General features: G+C 35.4%; 1 protein-coding gene and 1 pseudogene across 2 annotated transcripts; one reads left to right on the top strand and one right to left on the bottom strand.

Moving 5' to 3' along the window:
* Positions 1-3,907: 3,907 nt before the first annotated feature.
* Positions 3,908-6,691, top strand: LOC143254045 (sulfotransferase 1C4-like; annotated as a pseudogene). The gene is made up of 2 exons (XR_013029936.1): positions 3,908-4,202; positions 4,547-6,691. The product of XR_013029936.1 is annotated as a sulfotransferase 1C4-like (transcript).
* A 5,091-nt stretch (positions 6,692-11,782) lies between these two features.
* LOC143254033 (acetylcholinesterase-like) lies at positions 11,783-14,845 on the bottom strand. Its single transcript, XM_076508765.1, has 3 exons — positions 14,692-14,845; positions 12,477-14,035; positions 11,783-12,060 (listed from the first exon to the last, which is right to left on the bottom strand). The coding sequence occupies exons 2-3, from the start codon at positions 13,985-13,987 to the stop codon at positions 11,877-11,879; spliced, it is 1,695 nt and encodes a 564-aa protein (XP_076364880.1). The 5' UTR covers positions 13,988-14,035; positions 14,692-14,845; the 3' UTR covers positions 11,783-11,876.
* Between the last annotated feature and the right edge of the window lie 11,544 nt (positions 14,846-26,389).

The following is a 26,389-nucleotide window of genomic DNA, read 5'->3' as shown; positions in this document are numbered from 1 at the left end:
TGTCAGACATTGAATGCTAATTGATAGGTACCATGATGTGAACCCACACTTATTCAAGTCTTTGATTAGTTGAACATAATCGGTATTAGTTCAGATGGTCATCTTCGGTATGTGGACAGTAGATTTAATAAATATTTTTATTATTATTTTCCTAATTCAAGCATGATGAATAAAAAGCACACAACAAAGTAAAGGAAGTTCCTCATCCTTTCTTGATAATGAACCAAGTCTCTTGATGTGAATGACAGTGTTAATATAGTTCAAAGTTAAACTAGATTTGTCTTGATGTGGTCCTGCCACATACTACCGTTAAAAAAACTGGATGATGGCCACTTTCAAAAGACTTAAAGTTACCTCGCGCCATTGTTTTTCATTGCTAATAAAGTGTATTTTAAAATGATGAAACTAATTCAATATCTTTTGTTCTGGTCTTTTTATTGACGGTTCATATACACTTTCAAAGACTTTTAACCAACTTATCTGCCACTTCAATACTGACTGAGAATTTCATAAGTTAACTTCCAAGATAAAACAATTGGTAACTTGTCTGGCCATTTTCCTACCCTTTGGTTCAATCCAATGGATCCATCTAATCAGAAGGATGAGCACAAAATGTCTACGTTTTCTTATCTTCGAGACTGAGACGATGGATTAACAGTTTCTAGGGTTGAAACCGTAACCTAAGTACCCTTTCCGACAACAGAAACTGAAAAACTGATTTGGTGGCGTGAAGACAATACAACGGCCTGTTGTCGAAAAATCGTTCAACTGCAAAGGATATGCTAGGCCTAGATGGCTTTCAAGAATAACCGTTTATCAGTTTTTAGTTTCATCGATGGGAAAATATTGATCCTAACAGAATCAACTAAACAATAAACAGTAATCATGCCTTCAAATAGTATAGACTTGGTATAAAAACTGTTAACGGTAAAATCTCTCCTTCAATTAGAAACAGTGATATCAAACCAATTACAACACGCTCTCCATATTCCACCCTGACACTATAAAAACCGTCAGCTCCTACCTGAACACACATTCTACGAAAGAATCATGTTTAATTGTACAGAACCTCACGACTTTGCACACATTTTGGCCCACTGGCCCAAGGATGCCTTTGGAGTCAAAGCCACGATTCACACACTCCAAAATAACAATACTCAATCAACAGTAGTTATCAAAGGTGTCGATTCTGACATCAAAGATAATAAAATCACTGAGGAACTCAAAACAAAAGGTCATGACATAATAAAAACAGAACTTACATAATCATTTAGAACGAAACAAAAAATTCCACTTGCCAAGTTAACCGTGAACACTAAAAACGATCAAAATAAACTACTCAAAGACGGTTTCTTCTTATTTTTCAAGAAACACACGACCGAACCGGAGAAACCACATCAGAAACCTATTTTACAATGCTATAAATGCCAAAGGTTCGGACACACTAAAATTAATTGCATGGCTAAAGACAGATGTGTGAGATGTAGTGGACCTCACGAGGTTGCTCATTGCCCTAACGAATGAAACCAAGTTACATGAGCAAACTGTCAAGGTCCACGTGCAGCCAGTTACAAAGGCTGCCCTAAGTACACACAGATACGTAACAGAATCATATTCAAAACCATAAACACTAACACACAGCCTCTCAACAACTCCCACCACGATACAAACACTACTAGAAACTCCAACAGCTTCACTTATCACTAACACAACCACAAACAACACATACATACGCCGAAGCCACACGCACTAAGACAACATACACCTTCAACCCCACGGAATTCACTACAAACTTATCAGCTATGTTAAATGAATTAAGTGAATTCCCCATTTTTGAATCAAGACACGAGTCACTCAAGACTCTCTGTAGCCTTACCAGACATTACTTTCATCTTCCCAATCTCAAACCACATCATTTATCACTTAAAATTTATACAAGAGAAGGAGCACAACACAATGATCCAACACATTAAAATTCTACACATCAACTGACAAGGAAACCTCAAAGATAAAATAATAAAAATTACAACATAAACAAACATATAAACACCAACATCATCATAATTTCGGAAACACAGAGAAACAAAACACCACAATCCCTGGATTTATTACATACAGTGTACCTTACTTTGGAAATAGTAGATACATTATAGATTATTTTAATATAGAAATATCACACCTCATCTCGATAGAAGATTCTTTTAAATGAAATATAAACGATTTTTTGCAACATACTCCTTAACAAACGTCTAACAATCCCTATCTTAGCCATATATTGTTCTCCTTCAAAAGATATCAACACCAACTTCTAACAAAAATGTGTTAATCATAATCCAAGACCAATTATCATGGGGACTTTAATTCCCCACACACAGAGCTAAGAGGAAACAGAAACACGCATAGAGGGTGAATTATTAAAAAACATTTCTTTCTATAACAGCATGCACCTAATAATCAACCATACACCTACACACTTTTCTGTTGTAAACAGGATCTATAACTTTAGTGTACATAATGAAGCCACAAGTGACCACTTCCCCACTTCCTGCACCACTCGCCCTACGCCGTTGCGAGGTACCTGACTCCCTCAGAGTACACATACACTAAAACAGATTGGCTCATTTTCAGCGCTTCACTAGATTCCTATCTGCCACACTCAATTGAACATGCTAACAATACAACTATGTCAAGCAAGTTACTTAAGCCATACACAAAGCCATTAAAAACACAATTCCTAAAACAAAGAAAAAACACTCATATAATCAATGGACCTTAACACAGGAAATTCACGCACTAATAATCAAACGTAGACAGTTAAGGCGAACACATTTTATAACATGCAACCCGACCATCAAAACACAGATCAACAGAACAAATGTAAAAATTAAACAACAACTTAAAATACCAAAAGAAATAAGTTGGCACAATTTTTGAAAAACTTAGAAAAAACCAAGAACAGACCAACACAATTTGGTAAATTTAAGAACATTTCTTCCGACAAAAACACAAATTACTTATTACAACATATCACACACAACAACATAATCGGAAGGACGGACTCGGAGAAAGCCGACCTACCAGTCGACTATCACGAATCCTCCTTCAGTGACCTAAACTCTGCCAACATTGACACACAACACCAATAACATGTTAATAACTACATCCATACAAATCAATCTTTCACACCCCAATTCCCTGGTAAGACACTAGAAAGTTATTCAAGTTCAATCTTTTGAAAAATTACCATCACTGAACTCATAATTAACATTAGAAACTTGAAAAATACTTCACCCGGACATGACCAAATACCAAATATTATTCTCAAAAACAGTTCTAGTCTCTTCTTACAACATCTCATAAATATCATGAACATCTCACTAACAACTGGTTGTTACCCAAACACATGGAAAAACCCATTATCACTACGATACCAAAGAAAGAAACAAACAGGACAAATCCTGACAACTTCCGACCCATCAGTTTGTTAAGTTGTCTTGGCAAACTGATGGAGAAAATCATATTAAATCGACTCCTTCATTTCTGTGAAATGAATAACCTAGGAATGCGAGTGGGACTAAAGAGAAACAACAGTTTCCGAGCGCCATTGGTTTGTCTTTTGGGTTTTTTCGCTGGAGGTTTAAAAACCAAAACTACTACCATGTTAATATGACATTTGGCACACACATTGACTTGAAGACGAAAGGCGGAAGACTCTTGAAACACCGTCCTCTACATGTGTGTCTCCACAACAGGCAATTGTCATCCATTCTACAAAGTTTCATCATGAATACTCTGCCTAAACAATCTATCAAAGAATACTGTTAACGGTAATTTTTTAACCAAATCTGGTTTCCTTTTTTTCTTTGTTCATTTGATTTAGCGAAGCTTCAATAAATTTATTTCTAAGAAAGTTATTATCTCATAAAATGGTTAAATAATATAATACACTTTTTGGTGTATTATGTAATATGTGCTGTCATTTCAAGAAAAATTATACAAAGTTTTTATTAATACTGCACGAAGTTATGTAATATTAAGCCTACTTTTCGTAAACACATATACAGCGGCCCCTGTAACGTAGATGAAAGACACTACCTGTACCGTTGTTGGGTTTGTTTATATTGACGTCATTGAGCTGAAACAGCGATGAAAGTCCAGCTGGTAATAAATGGTTATTTACTCAAGTACAATCTGTCTGATTGGTACGTAAAACGGTTGCTGTATAGTTCCATAACTTGATCGTACTGTAGTTTCTTCATTTCCAGTTTATAATAGCTTGTAAGTAGAAATTGGTAAACATAATTTAATAAGTTTTATTTTTTATGTTAGATAAAAGGATATAGAATGTTGTCTCTTTCTTTAATGTAAATGACTTTTTACACGTGGCGACTACAAAAGATATTACTATGTTTATTAACTTAAATATTATGTAGTTGGATAATTGAGATATATATTTATAAAAAGTTTATCGTGAACCTACCATATTTTTCTTACCTTCCTCTTGTATTATACTATAGATATATAATTTATGGTGTTTACATCACAGATATAGCTGGTCGTTTGGAGGACGAAATGACAGATTTTATGAAACCTCAAACGCAACTTATCGACGGGTTGTTAATCCCCAAGGGTTTGTTCAAAGAGAACAGAGTCCGAGCTGCTATGAGATTCCAACCCAAACCAGGAGATGTAATAATTGTCACTTACCCAAAGTGTGGTACAACCTGGACTCAATATATAGTATGGGAGATTCTTAACGAAGGGGCGACACCTCCACAAATTCATGAAATGTTTGATAATGAAATTCCTTTCCTTGAGCTCACAGGAACTGAGGCTGTAGAACATATTCCACCCCCTAGAGCCTTCAAAGTTCATTTTCCATTCGCTTACACCCCTTATAGCTCGAAATGTAAGTATATTGTTGTTGTCAGGAACCCCTGGGACTGCTGTGTGTCGTATTTCTTTCACACAAAACAGAGGATGTTTTCGAACCAGTTTGAAGAAGGAACATTTGATGATTTCTTCGAATGTTTCATCAGAGGTCAAGTGGCATGGAATGACTACTTTGACCATTTGATCTCGTGGTTCATTCATAAAGACGATCCCAATGTCCTCTTTTTAACTTACGAGAATATGATAAATAATCACAGAGAAGCAGTGATTCAAATTGCACACTTTCTTGGAGAAGAATAGGTAAGAAAATCCTGGCTGACGAAGATCTTCTGAGTAAAATACTAAATCACACTAGTTTTGACTACATGAAGAATAGAATTCCATTTTTCGACCCTTTGTCCCAAGAAGTTCAAGAGAAAGCTGGTCCAGGAAAATTTCCAGCACCAACGTCGGAGAACGATATGGAAAATTTCAAGAAAATCGATTTTTTTAGAAAAGGGAAAATTGGTGATTGGCGTGATCACATGACTTCGGAACAGAAAAAGCGACTGGACAAGAGAATGAGAGAGAAAATAAAAAAATGTCCAGGTATAGTTTCGTTATGGGAGAACATTTTTTAGAATTGTATCTGAAAATTATTTTTGTTAACCTCAAGATGACCTAGGAAGGTCGAAACGTTGTTCTCTGCTTATCAATAAGTGTTAATACCCATAGCTGTCGTTCTGAGATACATTTTTATTTCAAGTATGTTTTTCATTATCAAGAATGTTGTAGAATTATCATCTTGTTTTAAAAATGTGTCAAGATTTATGGTATATTGTGAAAACAATTTGTTTCTGTTCTGTTAAAAGTGTGGTACATTAAATGTTATAACAGTGAAGCTAAATGTGTAGAGTTACAATTTGTTTTCAGTGTGAAAAAGATAAACATGAAACACATGCTCAAATAAAGAGAAAGAGTGAACAAAAAGTAATATTCTGGTTAAAATTTCAAATGTTATACATAAAAATGTGTTCAAACCTATATATGTCTTACAAAGATGTTTTTCAACAAGGTTTCTCTTCATTATTTACCATGTATTGAGTATTATTAACCAAAACCGTCATAAGTTATATTATTAATGTAATGTTTCGACTCGTAACATTTAATTGACTCTGATAAACAGTTGTTCGGAATATTAAAAACATTAAGTGTGTTTTTGTTGAGAACGTAAAATATTCAACTCACTCCTTTACGAATAAACCTGAAACTGATATAAAACACTGAAACAAAAAAGTTACCACAGTTTACAATTTAGACTTCCTGTGACAAAAACCACAGATAGTAAACCAATCTGAAGAAGTGTGTGTGTGTGTGTGTGTTACCAGTTCTGTTTATTCTGTTGGTATCCACATCACAGAAATGTCCAGATGTCTTCACTGAAGTACTGGCATGTTTTATCATCATAAGAATATCTTTCTACAGAATGCCACTAATCAACCAACTAACTGACAAAACACTTTAGTTTTATTTAACATTAAAATATTTAGTTTTCATGGTTCGTCTCCTGACATTTTTCTTAACGTTGATTGAGGGAAACTATTAATATTATCCAAGAGGAATAGTTGTTTCTTGTAATAGCTAAAACATAGAACAGTTTGATTATTTCTTAACTGTTTGTAGATTTGTATAAGGTTTTAAATTCGAACAAACCAACTTAAGTTTGTTATTGTCGGTGAAATAAATACTAAACTTTATGTGTGCAAAATTTAGACGCTACTTAGAGAAATTAAAAATTAAGTGTAATAATTTTATACAACATTTGTATGTGTATATATTAATTTATTTAAAGAAAAGGACTATAGTTTCAAGCTGGAATAAATTTTGACGCGTCTTATCTGTTTGGAATCTAAAAATAACCATAAAGAAAAATATCTACATAAAACGAATATAGGTTAATTGTTTGTGTGTATGTTTGTTTTATGGAATTTCGCACAAAGCTACTCGAGGGCTATCTGTGCTAGCCGTCCCTAATTTGGCAGTGTAAAACTAGAGGGAAGGCAGCTAGTCATCACCACCCACCACCAACTCTTGCGCTACTCTTTTACCAACGAATAGTGGGATTGATCGTACAATTATAACGCCCCCACGGCTGAAAGGGCGAGCATGTTTGGCGCGACGGGGATGCGAACCCGCGACCCTCAGATTACGAGTCGCACGCCTTAACACACTTGGCCATGTCGGGCCCATATAGGTTAATAGGAAGGAAACCTCGTCACAGAAACGTGACATCTTTTATGAAACGTTTACTTATAAGGTGAAAATTAAATGTATATTAAAGCATGAGATAAGAAAAAAAATACGGTGATACTAGTCTAAACATTCAAATACACAAAACAAATAAAAATGCGTGTAAAAATAATCTAGCACATAAGTAAATATAGATATAAAAGTAATGAATAATAGTTATTCTAAAATAGATATAACAGAAAGAATTGACTGCGGTATTAGAGAGACTATATTGCTTCCAGGGTAACAAGTAATATGAAAATACTTTGTACGTTGCAAGAATAGTTTGGTTGACCTATAAAAAAATATTTAGGATGATTATGACAGGACTACAGAACATCTTCCGCCTCCCCTATAAATATTTCCCAATTCAAAAGTTTTAAAAAATAATTCTTTTCCAAACTCTTAACTAGAGCATCAGACCTATACAGATCAAAATGAAACAAAATGACCCCACACCAACTCCCAAAAATCACATATTAAAGATTAGTGTACGTTTAAACAAGCCTCGTCGCAGTAATGTACAATGTATCTACCTTCAAATGTTTTTCCAAAAAGGTAAGACCGAAAACAAAAAAAGAACAAAACTCATAACATCTGGGATCTTTATTAGACTTGTTTACCAGAAAGAATAGTAGCAACTCGTTAGTCGAGATATACAAAATAGGAGACTAAGAACAGTTCTGCCTCAAACCTTGAAAAGTAATAAATATTTATATGATACCTGTTAAGCCTAACGTTTCTACCTGTATTGTAAGCAGAAACGAACTTAGAAGAAAAGTTAAATAAACTGTCACTAAAGTTATGATAAGTATAAATAAAGGCTTTACTGTTCTACTTTTGTCAAGGGTGGCGAAAATTGTTGGTATATTTTACTAGTATATAGAGTACACTGTGTTTCTCATCAAAACCAAAGTATGGAAAATAAAAAGCAACAGACTCTACACGTTTGTATACTTTGTACCAGAAACTGCATAGCTGCAAACTGAGGACCTTGGCGACTGTTTTAAGGTCAACATTCAAAGACGAAATGTTTTTTGTTGTTGTTATTGAGTAAATTAACTTAACTTCATAAACATCCTGAAAAGTGAGGGTCATTAAATATTGACGGGAAAGAAATGGTCTTCAAGCAGACATATATTAAATACTCATTCGTCGCAGGTTTATGTTACATCAAAACATGACATAAAGCACTTTGCCACATTCTTTAATAGAAGTGGTTTTACTCAGACTTGCACAATGTCCCTTCCCCCTAGTATGAATAGATAACTATCTGTACAGTCTCACAACTGATAAATAACCGAGAAAACGAAAAACATAGTCCTGAAGTAGTGGAAACCAGTCTGAATAGGTCACGAATATAAGTGACTAATTAATCTTTATACAACCTCAGAAGAGGAACTTGTGTGGTCATCGACAAGTAGCTAGTCATTAAGCCCAGTTTAGAAGAATAAAACCAACATACAAGAAAACTGTAATGAAAAATATATCCGTTAATTTAATAAAAAATGTGAAAGAAAACACCAATATATATAAACTATTCAGTTGCTTAACGTTGTACGCCCAGCGTGGTCAAGTAGATAAAGTACTTGACTTGTATGTAATCTGAGAATCGCAGGTTCGAATCCTCGTCACACCAAACATGCTCGCCCTTTCAGCCGTGGGGGCGTTATAAGGTCACGAAAAATCCCACTATTCATTGGCAAAAGAGTAGCCCAAGAGTTGGCGGTGGGTGGTGATGACTAGCTGCTTTCCCTCTAATCTTACACCTCTAAATTAGGGGCGGCTAGCGCAGATAGCCCTCGAGTAGCTTTGCGTGAAATTCAAAACAAACTTATCGATCCCAGTGTTCCTGAAGCAACGTGTTTCTTTCCACGCATGCCCGGTGTACCTCAGTTTGTATTTAAGAAGAAAGCCAAGAATGAAGCTACAACAAGAACAAGTTTCCAAGTGTCACATCTGATGGCCAAGCGAGGAAAACCATTTACCGATGGTGAGCTAATTAAATTATGTACCATTGAAGCAACCGAAGAAATGCCCCCAGAAAAAATAAGACTTATTTATGACTATCAGCTTTTCGACGAATACATTAGCACATTGAGTTGAGGATATTGGAAGCAATATTCTGTCTCAGCTGAAATGCAAGGTCAAAGAGTTTGAGTGCTTTTCCGTCGCGCGTCACGAGTCAACAGATGTGTCCGACACTTCACATATGCTGTTGTTTTTTCGTGGAGTCAATATTAATTTTGAAGTGACTGAAGAATTAGCTTCTGTACACAATATGCATGGAACAACCACAAGTAGGGACATTTTCAAATATGTCGAAAAATCACTAAGTCAGTACAACTTGGAATAGAAACGGCTATAGTGTGTTACAACAGATGGTGGTCAAAATGTGTGTGGTGCTAGAAAGGGTTTATTTGGATATGTTCACAAAGTTGTTGAAAGTGTGGGTTGTTCTAAGTCTGTTACAACAGATGGTAGTAAAAATTTGTGTTGTGCAAGAAAGGGTTTATTTGGATATATTCACAAAGTTGTTGAGAGTGTGGGTTGTTCTAAGTCTATGGTTCTCCACTGTAAACGGCTGATGTGTGTTACAACAAATGGTGGTCAAAATGTGTGTGGTGCTAGAAAGGGTTTATTTGGATATGTTCACAAAGTTGTTGAAAGTGTGGGTTGTTCTAAGTCTATGGTTCTCCACTGTAAACGGCTGATGTGTGTTACAACAAATGGTGATCAAAATGTGTGTGGTGCTAGAAAGGGTTTATTTGGATATGTTCACAAAGTTGTTGAAAGTGTGGGTTGTTCTAAGTCTATGGTTCTCCACTGTAAACGGCTGATGTGTGTTACAACAAATGGTGGTCAAAATGTGTGTGGTGCTAGAAAGGGTTTATTTGGATATGTTCACAAAGTTGTTGAAAGTGTGGGTTGTTCTAAGTCTATGGTTCTCCACTGTAAACGGCTGAAGTGTGTTACAACAAATGTTTATGAGTGTTGTGTCCATTGCATGGACGTATAAAAACTGAACAAATAAATAATATTGTGACGGAAAGTTGGGATAGTTGGTTATTTGTAGAATTGTTATAAGTTTGTTTTTGGTTTGTTTTGAATTTTGCATAAAGCCACACGAGAGCTATCTGCACTAGTCGTTCCTAATTTAGCGATGTAAGACAAGAAAGAAGGCAGCCAGTAATCACCACCCATCGCCAAATCTTTGGCTACACTTTTACCAACGAATAGTGGGATTGACCACAACATTATAACGCCCTTACGACTGAAAGGGTGAACATGTTTGGTGTGACGTGTATTCGAACTCGTTATAATAAATATCGAAAACAAATGCGGCAATAAAAAGTACAGAAAAAATTAAAGCGATACTAATTGGATGATTTTAAAGCGATTTTGAAGTGGAAAGTTGTTTCTTAAATCAGTCGAACTAGTATTACTTTAAATCTGTCCACCTATTATTACTATAATTATTTGTATACTTAGTCAAATTCTAGATGAAATAATGTTTATGTTAAGTTATGAGAATTATAGTTTATGATACTCTCTAATCTAAATCTACCTTGATCTACAAAATCGTAACCCCCAAATTTCTGATCCGGTACAAATCACCTAATAAGCACAATGATCCATCACCAGTCGTAAACACTAGCGCCACCTTTAACAATTAGTTTGGGATGAAGGGTGCAATTTTTGCGCGGCTTCAGGATACTCAGAAGCATTTGAATCAAAAATATTTTTGGAGGGTTCGAACACCCATGGAATTGGTGCCAACGGGCTGAAATTAATGTGCCGTTTATTTCTTTCTTTAACTATGCTCTACAACTTCGACTACAATTTAATTTAAAAGCTAGAAAAACACATTAAACCAATGTTTAAATGTTTCTTGTGTAATAATTACGTAATCGCTACCTAGTGATCTCAATTTTATTGTTACGAATATGTTATTCCAAGTATTCCTTACACAGATTATCGGTATTATTTACATACACTTAAGAAATATAACTTAACTGAATTCCAAAGTTGATCTACTGTAGGACCTCACATTACGCAACTTGGCTTTATAAGAGGAACAGTGTCAAAGGTTATTACAGCTTGGCGATAATCTCATGTGTCTTGTTATCGTTGGTTGGAAGATTGCGAGGAGTGAACGAGACCTTGGACTTCTTCGTCAAATTTTGTCGTAGAGGAATAAAACCTTACAACTCAGTTTACTTTTCAGGAACCGATGAAATTTTAACAGCCAAAGATGGAAACACACCTTCTGAAGCCTCTTCTCTGGGTGTTTGTTTCTAATTTTTGTCCAACTCTTGCATGTGTACAACGAACAGTACCTTGTTTTTAGTGTTCAGAGTCTAGCATTTTTACCACTAGGCTATACTTGTGATTTAGATACCGTTGGTCTACTAATAATAATTCATCTAATCTTGTAAGCAGAGATTCTTGCAAGAAAGATGAAGGGGTGAACAAAAAAACAAAACCCCTGATATATTGATTAATATTAATTTCTAGTAATCATCATTGTAACTAACCACCAACTGTGGTATGTTTAATGTAAATTGAATCTTCCTTAATAAAACACTAAAAAACAAAACAACATCACTTACACACTTGGTCTGATATTCTCACTTTTTATTTATCGTTTTATAAAAATCAATACACTTTTTAGGAAAGATCTTTGCTATTTAAAATGAGAAAAGAAACAAACATTACACACAAGTCGTTTCAAGAAGTGAATGATAATATAACGTCCAAAAAGCGCACTGTTGGACCCTAGGACCTCTTCCGACAGTTGTGATGTTAATATCTAATGTAAGGTAGTGACGCCCTCTGGTAGTGTATCTTGGCCACAGAATTGTCTTGTTCAAATCTTCGGACACAATAGAAGGGTCGCTGAAGATAACAAACCAAGAAGTAACTACATACATAAATTTATTATGAAGGTAGTATTTTATTAAGTCTATTTTGGTCAAATATTAATTCTATGCTATCTTTGTTATTAAATAATAGTATTACATTAAGTTTTGGTTAAAGGATACATAGAATTATAAAATAGTTTTTATCTGATTTGAAAGTCCTCTTTTTGTTTCATTTATTGGATTATAAATTGCTTATTTATTTTCATTAAGAGCAAAACTGCACAAGGATCGAACCTTTATTTTATCGTTACTAGTTCTCAAGTTTAGCACTTAGCCACTTGGAAACTAGATTAATTGAAGTTATAATTAATTTTCTCATCCAATGGAAGGTCCAATGAGTTCAAATTCTACTTAGATATATATACTAAATAAACAAAAATCGGTTCTCACCCTGTTCTAGCAAAGTTTGTCCAATGTTTCATTATTCTTCTAGAAAATTCTTTTTCCTCGCTGCTATAGCCAAAAAGAGAGTTCAACAGTGCTCCAAACACAAAGAATACTTCGTCACCATGTGTTGCTCCCATCCAGTGAGGCCAAGGTCTAACAGAAGGTGTGTGAGTAAATAAGTACATAAAGACATCGTTACCTAGTTCTGAGTAAGTATGGGCAAATTTAATAGAATCACATGTGATATACTTGTCTCCCACTAAGTCAATGAGCATGTCTCTGTTACTAAGGTTGTTTTCCTCTTCTAACCAGTCCGTGTATTGATGAATAACAGCCTTTCTTTGGAAAGTATTTGCGTTAGGCACTACTGTTTCCACTAATCTGCGAAACTCACCACGAGTGACACCAACTTTTTCTTTATTATATATTTCGGGAAAATTAAAAAACAATAAGAAATATCCTTCATATTGATTGTTTCCAATTAAGAGATTTCGTCTATATGTAATGTTTTCCTTCAGGAGTGTTTCAGGGCTGTCCGTGAGGAATATTCCATCAACAACAGGAGTGAAAGGAAAATCAAGGAATTTTATTGCCATCCAGTCATTGTTTACTAGATCAGATGGATCTTTGTTTCTAAGACATTCCATTGTGGAATCCAATTCTCCAAAATCGTGAGAACAGTTTAAAACTTCTGCTAATATCAGTCCTTGACTGATGGCAGTTTCGTGATCGTGAATACTCCAAGAATTAAATACTGAGCCACTTTCCATTATTGCGTTGTTAAATAGTCCTTTACTTAAAGGTGATAAAAGGTGTAAGCTCACGCTACTGGCTCCAGCACTTTCTCCGACAATTGTCACTTTCTCAGAGTCACCGCCAAAATGTGCAATGTTCTTATTTATCCATTCCAAAGCCATGACTTGGTCAAGAAGTCCAACATTACCAGGCGCGTCTGATCGGTTGAAATAAAGGAAGCCCAAGCTTGCTAGACGATAATTCATGGTAACAACAATGACATTCTCCTCAGAAGATAATATTCCACCATCATAAACATCCAGAGTGGACGAACCAATGTAGAAACCTCCTCCGTGAATCCAGACCATGACAGGTGCCTTCTGTGGCTGGGGATGTGGAACCCAGATATTGAGGTACAAACAGTCCTCACTTAGGGGAGTTTTTACAATCCAAGTAGTAGCTTCAGAGAAATTTGTTAAAGAGGATTGGACGATCTGGAAACAAGAGTTTGGTTTAGTCGTAGCATTTAGAACTCCCTTCCAAGGTTTTTTGGGTTGTGGGCGTTGAAACCTCAAGTAACCAGTAGGTGGCTCTGCATAAGGAATTCCCCAGAACACATCGACATTCTTTCCTGTTGCGGTGTGTGTGGTTAATCCACGAACCATGCCAAGAGTTGTGTGGACAACAGAAGATTCCGATAAATCTGGTTCGAGATTTACAGCTGTTATCAACTCCAGATGGAATATAAAGTACAGAATTGTAGACGTGGTACCAATCATCTTGTATCTTTACGAAGCAGCTGACCATAAAATACAGTATGTGTAACACTAAGAAAGAAATAAAGATGTTAATTTAAACTTTAATTTCATTACGTGATGATTGGCTAATAAATAATATAGGTGAATAAAGTAGGTTTGTACGAATACATTGATTGGTTAATAAGAGCAAATAAAGTATATTTTTAGAGCAATAAACACTGATTATTCTTATTTTCATTCCACATACAACTGTTACAGTTCTTAATGGCTTGAAGTAATACGTGATGATCTTCACATTCAGTGATGTGAATTTTACTCTAATGAAAGTCAATGTTTTCTCTTCTTAACATGTGTCAGTGGACATCAACGTAAGGCGCCACGATTTGTTACAACGTGGAGTAGTTACAAACAACACTGTCTATTTGTTCGACTGCTGTAAATATAACATGACGTATCACGGCTTATTATGACGTGAAATAGGTACATCACGGTTTAATTGTTAGAATACTCTATACATAACGTAAGAAATTGAGAATATACAATCATAACACAGGAAAACGTGAATAATTTATAACATACTAAATGTGAAATTAATAAATACAAAGGAACGTGTTTATCAATCGGACGTAATGAAAATCAGACTATGTTCTTCCCCTGAGTGGGAAGTCAAAAGAAAGGTACCAAAGAATGTATATTATCCAAGAAGTAAAATAACAAACGTTTACCAGGTGTAGACAGACTGAAGTAACCTAAAAGTTGGTTTATACTATACCATTTACTTGTGTTAAACAGAAATTTGAAAACTAGATTAAGACAAAGGTAAGACCGTAGGAACCTCTTCTTCACGATCCATAACTGGAAAAGTTAACTGAAGCAGGTACACCAGACTTGGAGAAAGAGACACGTGACAACATGACGAAATCGTCCTTGAATGTAGCCAATCCAACTTAAGGTGACTGAACGTTTCGGAGTTGAAAAGCGAAGATGTTGTTTCGTTTCTTTGTTGTTGTTTTTTTTACTTCGCGAATAGACGAGTCACATTAGGTAGTTAACATTCATTTGGCACCTTCTAGCTATTCAATAAAAATATAACTGGCTCTAAAACACGTTTACAAGAAATATATTAGCTGACAACAAACTCTGTCTTCCTGTGACTCAACGGTAAGTCTAAAGGTTTTAACGATAAAATCTGGGTTTTGATAATCATAGTGGGCACAGCACAGATAGCCCATTGTGTAGTTTTGTACTTAACAACAAACTGCAGGCTCTATCCAAATAACACAATAAACTTAAAGAATAATGGTATAGGTTCTGTTGTGTGTCCACCGCAAGGCATCGAATCCCGGACGTCAGTGTTAGAAGTCTGTCAAATTATCTCAGTTCCATTTGGGAACAGAACAGCCAGTTCAATGAAATCATGTTATTATTGCTAGTTCTTCTGTATCGAATGAAAAAAGAATATACCAAAAACATTACATTTATAACGTGTCATAGTCTCTCTACTGTTAGACCAGTCTGTATCAGTTTGAATATGAGATTTGGTGTATTAGTAGGAAGAACAAACATAGAATGCACTGTTGTGTACCAGTCACTATACCATTCCCCCCAGGTTCGAGTCATCACATACTAAAATAGACTCCTCTCCTTGGTTGGTATTGTTATTATTATGGTTGGTTATCACGGTTTTACTCGAAACATAATTTATTTACTGAGGTGAGTCGCTATGTGCAGAGGCATCTGAGAACAAATACGAAAATTCTGAGCGGAAACAAAAAGATAATATGTCAACAACATTACTACATCTGCCATATCCAGTGCCGGCGAGTTCATTCGTATAATTCTAGAGCTCATCAGGCCGACAGGAAAACGACAGACATAGAAATGGTTGAGACATTATTCTATCCATCAGTGTTCATGAACAACAACAACAACAACTGTTAACGAGATTAAGCCAGTGAATTGTAATTAATATCAATTGTTCTTTAAGTCGTGTTCTCACTTTAATGTACATTGTGGTTCACATCTACACACTTATAAAACGATCCTTGCTTAACCGGTTTATCAGATACAACCTTAGAAGAAAGTGAGTTTAAGAGCACTCTGGTTATGGTTACTAGTACTACATCTACGATGCTATAATATTCACGGTCCAGGTGACGCTAGACCCTCTGATTTGGTTTTCGAACATGAAACGACTTATCCCTAAACCAAATCACTTCTTGTTTATAAAACCATAGTTAGAGTACTTATAATTTGTATATATATATAAAGAACTAGATTGCAGCACTAGAGTGCATGATGTGATAGCAGACAATAGAAACATTAACATTTTTATACGACAGCTAAATAATTCAACTGAACATAAAAACAATGTCATTATTTGGGTTTACTGTTACAATATCATCATCTCGGTTTACTGTTACAGTGTCATCATCCGTGTTTACTGTTACAGTGTCATCATCTGTGTTTACTGTTACAGTGTCATCTGGGTTTACTGTTACAGTGTCATCATCCGTGTTTACTGTTACAATGTCATCATCAGGGTTTACTGTTACAATGTCATCATTTGGGTTTACTGTTACAATGTCATCATCTTGGTTTACTGTTACAATGTCATCGTCAGGGTTTACTGTTACAGTGTCATCATCTGGGTTTACTGTTACAATGTCATCATCTGGGTTTACTGTTACAGTGTCATCATTTGGGTTTACTGTTACAGTGTCATCATCTGGGTTTACTGTTACAATGTCATCATCTGGGTTTACTGTTACAATATCATCGTCAGGGTTTACTGTTACAGTGTCATCATCCGTGTTTACTGTCACAGTGTTATCATCCATGTTTACTGTTACAATATCATCTGGGTTTACTGTTACAGTGTCATCATCTGGGTTTACTGTGACAATGTCATCATCCGTGTTTGCTGTTACAGTGTCATCATCTGGGTTTACTGTGACAATGTCATCATCCGTGTTTGCTGTTACAATATCATCTGGGTTTACTGTTACAGTGTCATCATCCGTGTTTACTGTTACAGTGTCATCATCCGTGTTTGCTGTTACAGTGTCATCCTCCGTGTTTATTGTTACAGTGTCATCATCTGTGTTTACTGTTACAGTGTCATCATCTGTGTTTACTGTTACAGTGTCATCATCCGTGTTTGCTGTTACAATATCATCTGAGTTTACTGTTACAGTGTCATCATCTGGGTTTACTATTACAGTGTCATTATCTGGGTTTACTGTTACAGTGTCATCATCTGGGTTTACTGTTACAGTGTCATCATCCGTGTTTACTGTTACAGTGTCATCATCTGTGTTTACTGTTACAGTGTCATCATCCGTGTTTGCTGTTACAATATCATCTGGGTTTACTGTTACAGTGTCATCATCCGTGTTTACTGTTACAATATCATCTGAGTTTACTGTTAGAGTGTCATCATCTGGGTTTACTGTTACAGTGTCATTATCTGGGTTTAATGTTACAGTGTCATCATTTGGGTTTACTGTTACAGTGTCATCATCTCGGTTTACCGTTACAGTGTCATCATCTCGGTTTACTGTTACGATGTCATCATCAGGGTTTACTGTTACAATGTCATCATCTCGGTTTACTGTTACAATGTCATCATCAGGGTTTACTATTACAATGTCATCATCTCGGTTTACTGTTAAAATGTCATCATCAGGGTTTACTGTTACAATGTCATCATCTCGGTTCACTGTTACAGTGTCATCATCCGTGTTTACTGTTACAATATCATCTGGGTTTACTGTTACAGTGTCATCCTCCGTGTTTATTGTTACAGTGTCATCATCTGTGTTTACTGTTACAGTGTCATCATCTGTGTTTACTCTTACAGTGTCATCATCCGTGTTTGCTGTTACAATATCATCTGGGTTTACTGTTACAGTGTCATCATCCGTGTTTACTGTTACAATATCATCTGAGTTTACTGTTACAGTGTCATCATCTGGGTTTACTATTACAGTGTCATTATCTGGGTTTACTGTTACAGTGTCATCATCTGGGTTTACTGTTACAGTGTCATCATCCGTGTTTGCTGTTACAGTGTCATCCTCCGTGTTTATTGTTACAGTGTCATCATCTGTGTTTAGTGTTACAGTGTCATCATCTGTGTTTACTGTTACAGTGTCATCATCCGTGTTTGCTGTTACAATATCATCTGGGTTTACTGTTACAGTGTCATCATCCGTGTTTACTGTTACAATATCATCTGAGTTTACTGTTACAGTGTCATCATCTGGGTTTACTATTACAGTATCATTATCTGGGTTTACTGTTACAGTGTCATCATCTGGGTTTACTGTTACAGTGTCATCATCCGTATTTACTGTTACAGTGTCATCATCTGTGTTTACTGTTACAGTGTCATCATCCGTGTTTGCTGTTACAATATCATCTGGGTTTACTGTTACAGTGTCATCATCCGTGTTTACTGTTACAATATCATCTGAGTTTACTGTTACAGTGTCATCATCTGGGTTTACTATTACAGTGTCATTATCTGGGTTTACTGTTACAGTGTCATCATCTGGGTTTACTGTTACAGTGTCATCATCCGTGTTTACTGTTACAGTGTCATCATCTGTGTTTACTGTTACAGTGTCATCATCCGTGTTTGCTGTTACAATATCATCTGGGTTTACTGTTACAGTGTCATTATCTGGGTTTACTGTTACAGTGTCATCATCTGGGTTTACTGTTACAGTGTCATCATCTCGGTTTACCGTTACAGTGTCATCATCTCGGTTTACTGTTACAATGTCATCATCAGGGTTTACTATTACAATGTCATCATCTCGGTTTACTGTTACAGTGTCATCATCTGGGTTTACTGTTACAGTGTCATCATCCGTGTTTACTGTTACAGTGTCATCATCTGTGTTTACTGTTACAGTGTCATCATCCGTGTTTGCTGTTACAATATCATCTGGGTTTACTGTTACAGTGTCATCATCCGTGTTTACTGTTACAATATCATCTGAGTTTACTGTTACAGTGTCATCATCTGGGTTTACTGTTACAGTGTCATTATCTGGGTTTAATGTTACAGTGTCATCATTTGGGTTTACTGTTACAGTGTCATCATCTCGGTTTACCGTTACAGTGTCATCATCTCGGTTTACTGTTACGATGTCATCATCAGGGTTTACTGTTACAATGTCATCATCTCGGTTTACTGTTACAATGTCATCATCAGGGTTTACTATTACAATGTCATCATCTCGGTTTACTGTTAAAATGTCATCATCAGGGTTTACTGTTACAATGTCATCATCTCGGTTTACTGTTACAGTGTCATCATCCGTGTTTACTGTTACAATATCATCTGGGTTTACTGTTACAGTGTCATCCTCCGTGTTTATTGTTACAGTGTCATCATCTGTGTTTACTGTTACAGTGTCATCATCTGTGTTTACTCTTACAGTGTCATCATCCGTGTTTGCTGTTACAATATCATCTGGGTTTACTGTTACAGTGTCATCATCCGTGTTTACTGTTACAATATCATCTGAGTTTACTGTTACAGTGTCATCATCTGGGTTTACTATTACAGTGTCATTATCTGGGTTTACTGTTACAGTGTCATCATCTGGGTTTACTGTTACAGTGTCATCATCCGTGTTTGCTGTTACAGTGTCATCCTCCGTGTTTATTGTTACAGTGTCATCATCTGTGTTTAGTGTTACAGTGTCATCATCTGTGTTTACTGTTACAGTGTCATCATCCGTGTTTGCTGTTACAATATCATCTGGGTTTACTGTTACAGTGTCATCATCCGTGTTTACTGTTACAATATCATCTGAGTTTACTGTTACAGTGTCATCATCTGGGTTTACTATTACAGTATCATTATCTGGGTTTACTGTTACAGTGTCATCATCTGGGTTTACTGTTACAGTGTCATCATCCGTGTTTACTGTTACAGTGTCATCATCTGTGTTTACTGTTACAGTGTCATCATCCGTGTTTGCTGTTACAATATCATCTGGGTTTACTGTTACAGTGTCATCATCCGTGTTTACTGTTACAATATCATCTGAGTTTACTGTTACAGTGTCATCATCTGGGTTTACTATTACAGTGTCATTATCTGGGTTTACTGTTACAGTGTCATCATCTGGGTTTACTGTTACAGTGTCATCATCCGTGTTTACTGTTACAGTGTCATCATCTGTGTTTACTGTTACAGTGTCATCATCCGTGTTTGCTGTTACAATATCATCTGGGTTTACTGTTACAGTGTCATTATCTGGGTTTAATTTTACAGTGTCATCATTTGGGTTTACTGTTACAGTGTCATCATCTCGGTTTACCGTTACAGTGTCATCATCTCGGTTTACTGTTACAATGTCATCATCAGGGTTTACTATTACAATGTCATCATCTCGGTTTACTGTTAAAATGTCATCATCAGGGTTTACTGTTACAATGTCATCATCTCGGTTCACTGTTACAGTGTCATCATCCGTGTTTACTGTTACAATATCATCTGGGTTTACTGTTACAATATCATCATCTGGATTTACTGTTACAAGTCATCATCTGGGTTTACTGTTACAATGTCATCATTTGGGTTTACTGTTACAGTGTCATCATTTGGGTTTACTGTTATATTCTATGAAGTGTGAAGATATAAATATTTGTTCTCTATATCGGCTGTGTTTTTATTGCTGTTTTCCCTGTATGGCCAGTTGGGTAGGGCGCTGGACTCGTAATCACAGATCCGAATCCCCGTGACACCAAACATGCTCGTCGTATAATATGATGATTAATTGCAGTATTCGTTGATAAAAGACTAGCCAAAGAGTTGTCGCTGGGTGGTGATAATTATATGCCCTTATCTCTAGTTTTGCACTGCTGAATTAAGGACAGATAGCCCGCGTGTACTTTTGCGCGAAATTATAAAACAAACAGACAAATGATTGACAATTTTCATAATTCAGTTCATGTTTTTTAACTTATTAAGAATTGACCCATTTGTTTAATTGTTGGTAAACGTCAAAGCTAATATTGTTTTCAGCCACAAAAATTAGTATCATTCTTCATAATACAAGACCGGCTCGAACGTTTCAAAATCTAATTTTTCATTCTGAGCTCAGATCATATCGCAACCTTCGAGTGTGCTCCTATATGTTTTTCTTTTCACCTTATATATTTTGTAAACCTGGATATCTGTTCGTCTGAGGCCCGGCATGGCCAAGCGTGTTAAGACGTGCGACTCGTAATCTGAGGGTCGCGGGTTCGCATCCCCGTCGCGCCGAACATGCTCGCCCTTTCAACCGTGGGGGCGTTATAAAGTGACGGTCAATCCCACTATTCGTTGGTAAAAGAGTAGCCCAAGAGTTGGCGGTGGGTGGTGATGACTAGATTCCTTCCCTCTAGTCTTACACTGCTAAATTAGGGACGGCTAGCACAGATAGCCCTCGTGTAGCTTTGCGCAAAATTCAAAACAAACAAACAATATATTATTCATGCTTTTCTAAAAAATAAAAACTATTTTTATGGTCTTTTATTTTACACTATTATTATTCTATATTATCAACCATTTTACTTTGTTCAGTCAAACAAATTCACTTGATAAAACATACGTGTACGTACTTCATATTTTCACAAGAAGTAAGACAAAAAATTCCGAACCATATTCCGATTGAACACTCCTTCTGAGGTGCAAAGGATCATGGGAGAGTCTGTTTTAAATAAAAGAAGCTGCGAAAACGACAGGGTGTAATGTAAACCTATATTATTTTATACCTTTTAGAAAAGGATCTGAGGCAGTTTCCTGACTAGAGGGAAAGCAGCACCCACCATCTGCGCTAAGAGATTGCCTGTCACTCTTATAATGCACCCACAAATTAGAGTGCGGGGAATATTATGTGGTATTGTATGGATTCTAATCCCACTTGCCAGCTCTGAAGTTCAGGGTTCTATCACAGGGATCGTTGAGCTATAAAGGTAGTTCGCTTCATTACCGATACTCGTAATTTAATCTATAGTTATTCGCAAACCGTTCCTTCCCGAATTATTAATCACCGGTATGTAAGTAAGTAGCTAAGCAGTAGTTTAGGTTGTAATCTCTAACAATCTGGGGTGCTCAGAGACTTCTGTTTCTCTTTATCCTCACTAGGTTTGATTCCACTGGGAATGAAAAATATTGAAAGTACTTGGAGCATATGATATATATATATATATATATATATACCGAATCACTTGAGGTACATTCAACATGGATATGGTGATTATTATTTGATAAGACAGGTGGTACAAGCTATCTAAAGAATTGAATTGGCAGCTTGAATGTTGGCTCGATGGTCCGTTAATAGCCGCGGACACCAAGAATGTGGTAAAGTTCCTGAATTACAAGTTTACAAAAATTTAAAGGTATAAAACTACAGTGAGAAGTTTTCAACTAAAACTTGGCTTTAGGATTAACTATTAAGTTAAACGTTAGTTTTAACGTAACATGAGATGGTACCTTTTCAGGGCTGGAATCACGGAATCCAACAATATTCAAAGCTAACAGTTTTGCTGTAGGGCTAATGGAAGTACCCCGAAAAAAAAATACTTTCACAGCTAGAGAGCTGGAAAAATATCCTGATCGAACCTGGACGAGGCTGTAATGAAAGAACTGCAAGGTTATTAGAACTGCACATAAACTGGACTGGAAACATGGACCTTGCGGACTATTCTCCGCTTCACCAAACCACTAGAGAAACTTCTGAGGGTTAATCCATTTTTTCCCAGGATCACAGCGATAAATCTGCTAGATTATAGCACTAGAAACCGTGCAGTTTTGTACTTCATTTCACACAAATTATCTAATTTCTTTATTTTTTCTGGATCCTTAAAAGTAAAACATGCTTTTTAAAGAAGTTTTTCATCTGAACTTTTATATTTTTACCCTTTATACTTTTGAAGATTAATAACAATTAGAAAGCACTAGACTTTCCTGGGTTTGTTCAACGAAAAATTTCGTTTCTCCAGGTGAATTTTAAAACTTCAGTGGTTTTCCTGTGTGTTGTCAGACATTGAATGTCAGTTGATAGGTACCGTGATGTGAACCCACACATATTCAAGTCTTTGATTAGTTGAACATAATCGGTATTAGTTCAGATGGTCATCTTCGGTATGTGGACAGCAGATTTAATAAATATTTTAATTATTATTTTCCTAATTCTAGCATGATGAACATAAACATACAACAAAGTTCCTCATCCTTTCTTGATAATGAACCCAGTCTATTGAAGTCGGTGACAGTTTAAATATAGTTCAAAGTAAAACTAGATTTGTCTTAATGTAGTCCTGCCACATACTACTGTTAAAAAGACAAGATGATGGCCACTTTAAGAAGACGCCATTTCTTTTCATTGTTAATAAGGTGTATTTTAAAATGTAGTAACCGAGTTGGTCATACCATTTTTTCAAGGATTCTTACATGTCAGTAATGCCTTGAATGCATAAATGTATGGCCATCAGTTGGTCAAAGAGACCTTTAATAGCTCTAGGACAACAAAGCTGAAATAACAAGAAAAAAGCAAAATTGATCGATTAATATCCAAAATTAGTAGTAATTGTTTGAAATAGCCTCATTTTATTCAGAGTGAAGTTCCTGCAGTGAAGTTATAATAAAAAATCTTTAGTAATGTGACAGAAAATACGTGTCATAATTGTGTGATATAAAAATACAGATATTTGACTGAAGGTACACAACTCAAGTAAAACCTTGAAACTGTAAAAAAGAAGTTTGAATTTGAGAAGTGTGTGTAGATACTTAATGGTTTGGGAAATGAATATTTGGACCTTGGGAAATTAAAGATTAGACACTTTGGTTATTAATATTCCTGAACTACTTGTTTTACATACATTAAAATAGCCTAGAATAGTGCTGTTTTATCTATAACACTCTGGTATGATTACATAGAGAAACTATAAATATTATAAATGTGATAAGTTGTTTACCTGAGATTTTGAAACACTTTGTGCTTTTTAAGTTTAATATTTTTAACTTAGGTTTTTTTCAGTTTCTCAATACATACGTTTTGTATATTTACTGTAACAGAAGAAATTATGTGGTGAGTTTCAAAATATTTTTATAACATTTTATATTTTATATTTTGCTACATTTGGATGTGCTATGCTATTTGAGTTTAAATCAGTAACTATTCTAGTTAAAATAATTAGTGTGCCACCTAGTGGCACAGCACTATGTCTGCAGACTCGCATTAAAAACCGAATTTTGATACCCGTAATGAGCAGAGCACAGATAGCCCATTTTGTAGCTTTGCATGAAATTTAATAAAATAAGCAAGCAAAAGAAATTCTAATCAGTGATGTCGAGAAAACCAGATTCAAAGAACACAAAAAGTCACCTTCACACGTTTTTTGAACACTGCAAGCCAAATAAACACAACATAACCACAGAAAACACTCAAATACTAAATAAAGAAACAAACATAAACAAACGCAAAATTAAAGAAGCCTTACTTATACAACAACTTAAACCCAAAATAAACCAATATAAAGGAACGCCTTTATACCTAAATAAATATAATAAAATAAAATTATATATTCAAACATATAACACCGCCCTCTACATTCCAACACTCAGTTACACAACCACTTCCAAACATGTGATCAGCTTCCGGTCAGTTACCTCTTTCTTTCTTTGTGAACCTGACAATGACCGGAGAAGGTCGAAACGTTGTTCGTTCTACGTAAAATATTTTCTTATGTTTGAAAGGGGTTGTGTAACTGAGTCTCGGAATGTAGAGGGCGGTATTAGATGTTTGAATATATAATTTTATTTATTTTATTATATTAATATAGGTATAAAGGCGTTCCTTTATATTGGTTTATTTTGGTTTAAGTTGTTGTATAAGTAAGGCTTTTTAATTTTGCGTTTGTTTATGTTTGTTTCTTTATTTAGTATTTGAGTGTTTTCTATGGTTATGCTGTGTTTATTTGACTTGCAGTGTTCAAAACGTGTGAAGGTGACTTTATGTTCTTTGAATCTGGTTTCCATTTTTCTACTTGTTTCTCCAATATAGAAGTCGTGGCAGTTATCACATTGTATTTTATAAATAATGTTGGTGTGGTGTTTGTCAGTGTAGTTTTAACATAGTATAGACCTCAGTTTTGTGCCTGGTTTTTGAATAAATTTGGTATTAACTGGAATGCCATATTTTGTTACTAATTTTTGCCAAATGTTGGTTATTTGTTTGCTGACCAAACCAAAAGACATTTTCCTAAACGTTGATTTAGAGAAACTATTAATATTATCCAACAGGAATAGTTGTTTCTTGTAATTGCTAAATCACAGAACAGTTTGATTATTTCTTAACTGTTTGTAGATTTGTATAAGGGTTTAAATTTCAACAAATCACTTTAAGTTTGTTATTGTCGGTGAAATAAATACTAATCTTTATGTGTGCAAAATTTAGACGCTACTTAGAGAAATTAAAAATTAACTGTAATAATTTTAGACAACATTTGCATGTGTATATATTAATTTATTTAAAGAAAAGAGTTCTCGTTTCAAGCTGGAATAAATTTTGACGCGTCTTATCTGTTTGGAATCTAAAAATAACCATAAACAAAGAGATTTACATAAAACGAATATAGGTTAATTGTTTGACAATGGTGTCATGGAGTTTCATCGACACACACAAATGCGAACACTATGGTGAATCACTTCATCCAACTTATGGAATGCAGCCTTGTTGTACAAAATAGAAATTTGTTTTCTTAAACTGTGCAGTCCAAGGGGTTCATTTCAAATGTCTTACGCCGTGGTCTCTCATTTGGTTGCAATGCCTGTGTATCAACTGAAGTTTTGTAGGCATACAGTTGAAGTCGTTTATGAATGACACAGAACAAGGACTTTTTAGCATGTCAAAGCGATTTTCATAGGTTATACTGAAATAATTCGTGCACTTATTTGTTACATTCATTTCATCTCAAAAAGAGGCCGTCCCAGCTGTGGTCTCTGTAACACACTGTCTGTCCTCAAGAAGTTCTTCATCCACACTCAGACAATTACTTTCAGTGGTGTTCCTTTCCTGTACTGGAGTTACTGATTTGGTGTCAACGATTCAAATTATGTATTGGGTGTTCTCTTGTATGGTAGCCATTTTAACAGGTAACAGTACTCTCTTTAATGGTAAAAAAAATGAAATTAGAAACAGTTTGAGTTAAGCTACAAGATGTTGTTTCTTTACTTGGTTAGTAATATATATAAATACGAAAGATAATTTTGGTTCTCTCTGTATGTTGTGAATTTTGGCAACAGGTAACAAGTGATACATTACAAATTAGTTAAAGAATAGAAAAACAGCTGATGTATCAGGCATTGACCATTCAGCTTCTATCATGACCAAATATGGAAACTATTATTTTATA

This window comes from Tachypleus tridentatus, chromosome 6, assembly GCF_004210375.1.
Source record: "Tachypleus tridentatus isolate NWPU-2018 chromosome 6, ASM421037v1, whole genome shotgun sequence".
In the NCBI taxonomy this organism is placed as follows: domain Eukaryota; kingdom Metazoa; phylum Arthropoda; class Merostomata; order Xiphosura; family Limulidae; genus Tachypleus; species Tachypleus tridentatus.
Note: the sequence above shows the minus strand (reverse complement) of the source record. Positions and strands in the feature narration are given on the sequence as shown.

Coding starts and splice junctions, on each gene's coding strand:
- LOC143254033 (XM_076508765.1), bottom strand. CDS start 13,987: ATGATTGGTACCACGTCTACAATTCTGTACTTTATATTCCATCTGGAG. Junction 12,061..12,476: donor ACAAACTTTGCTAGAACAGG/GTGAGAACCGAT, acceptor TGTTATCTTCAG/CGACCCTTCTATTGTGTCCG.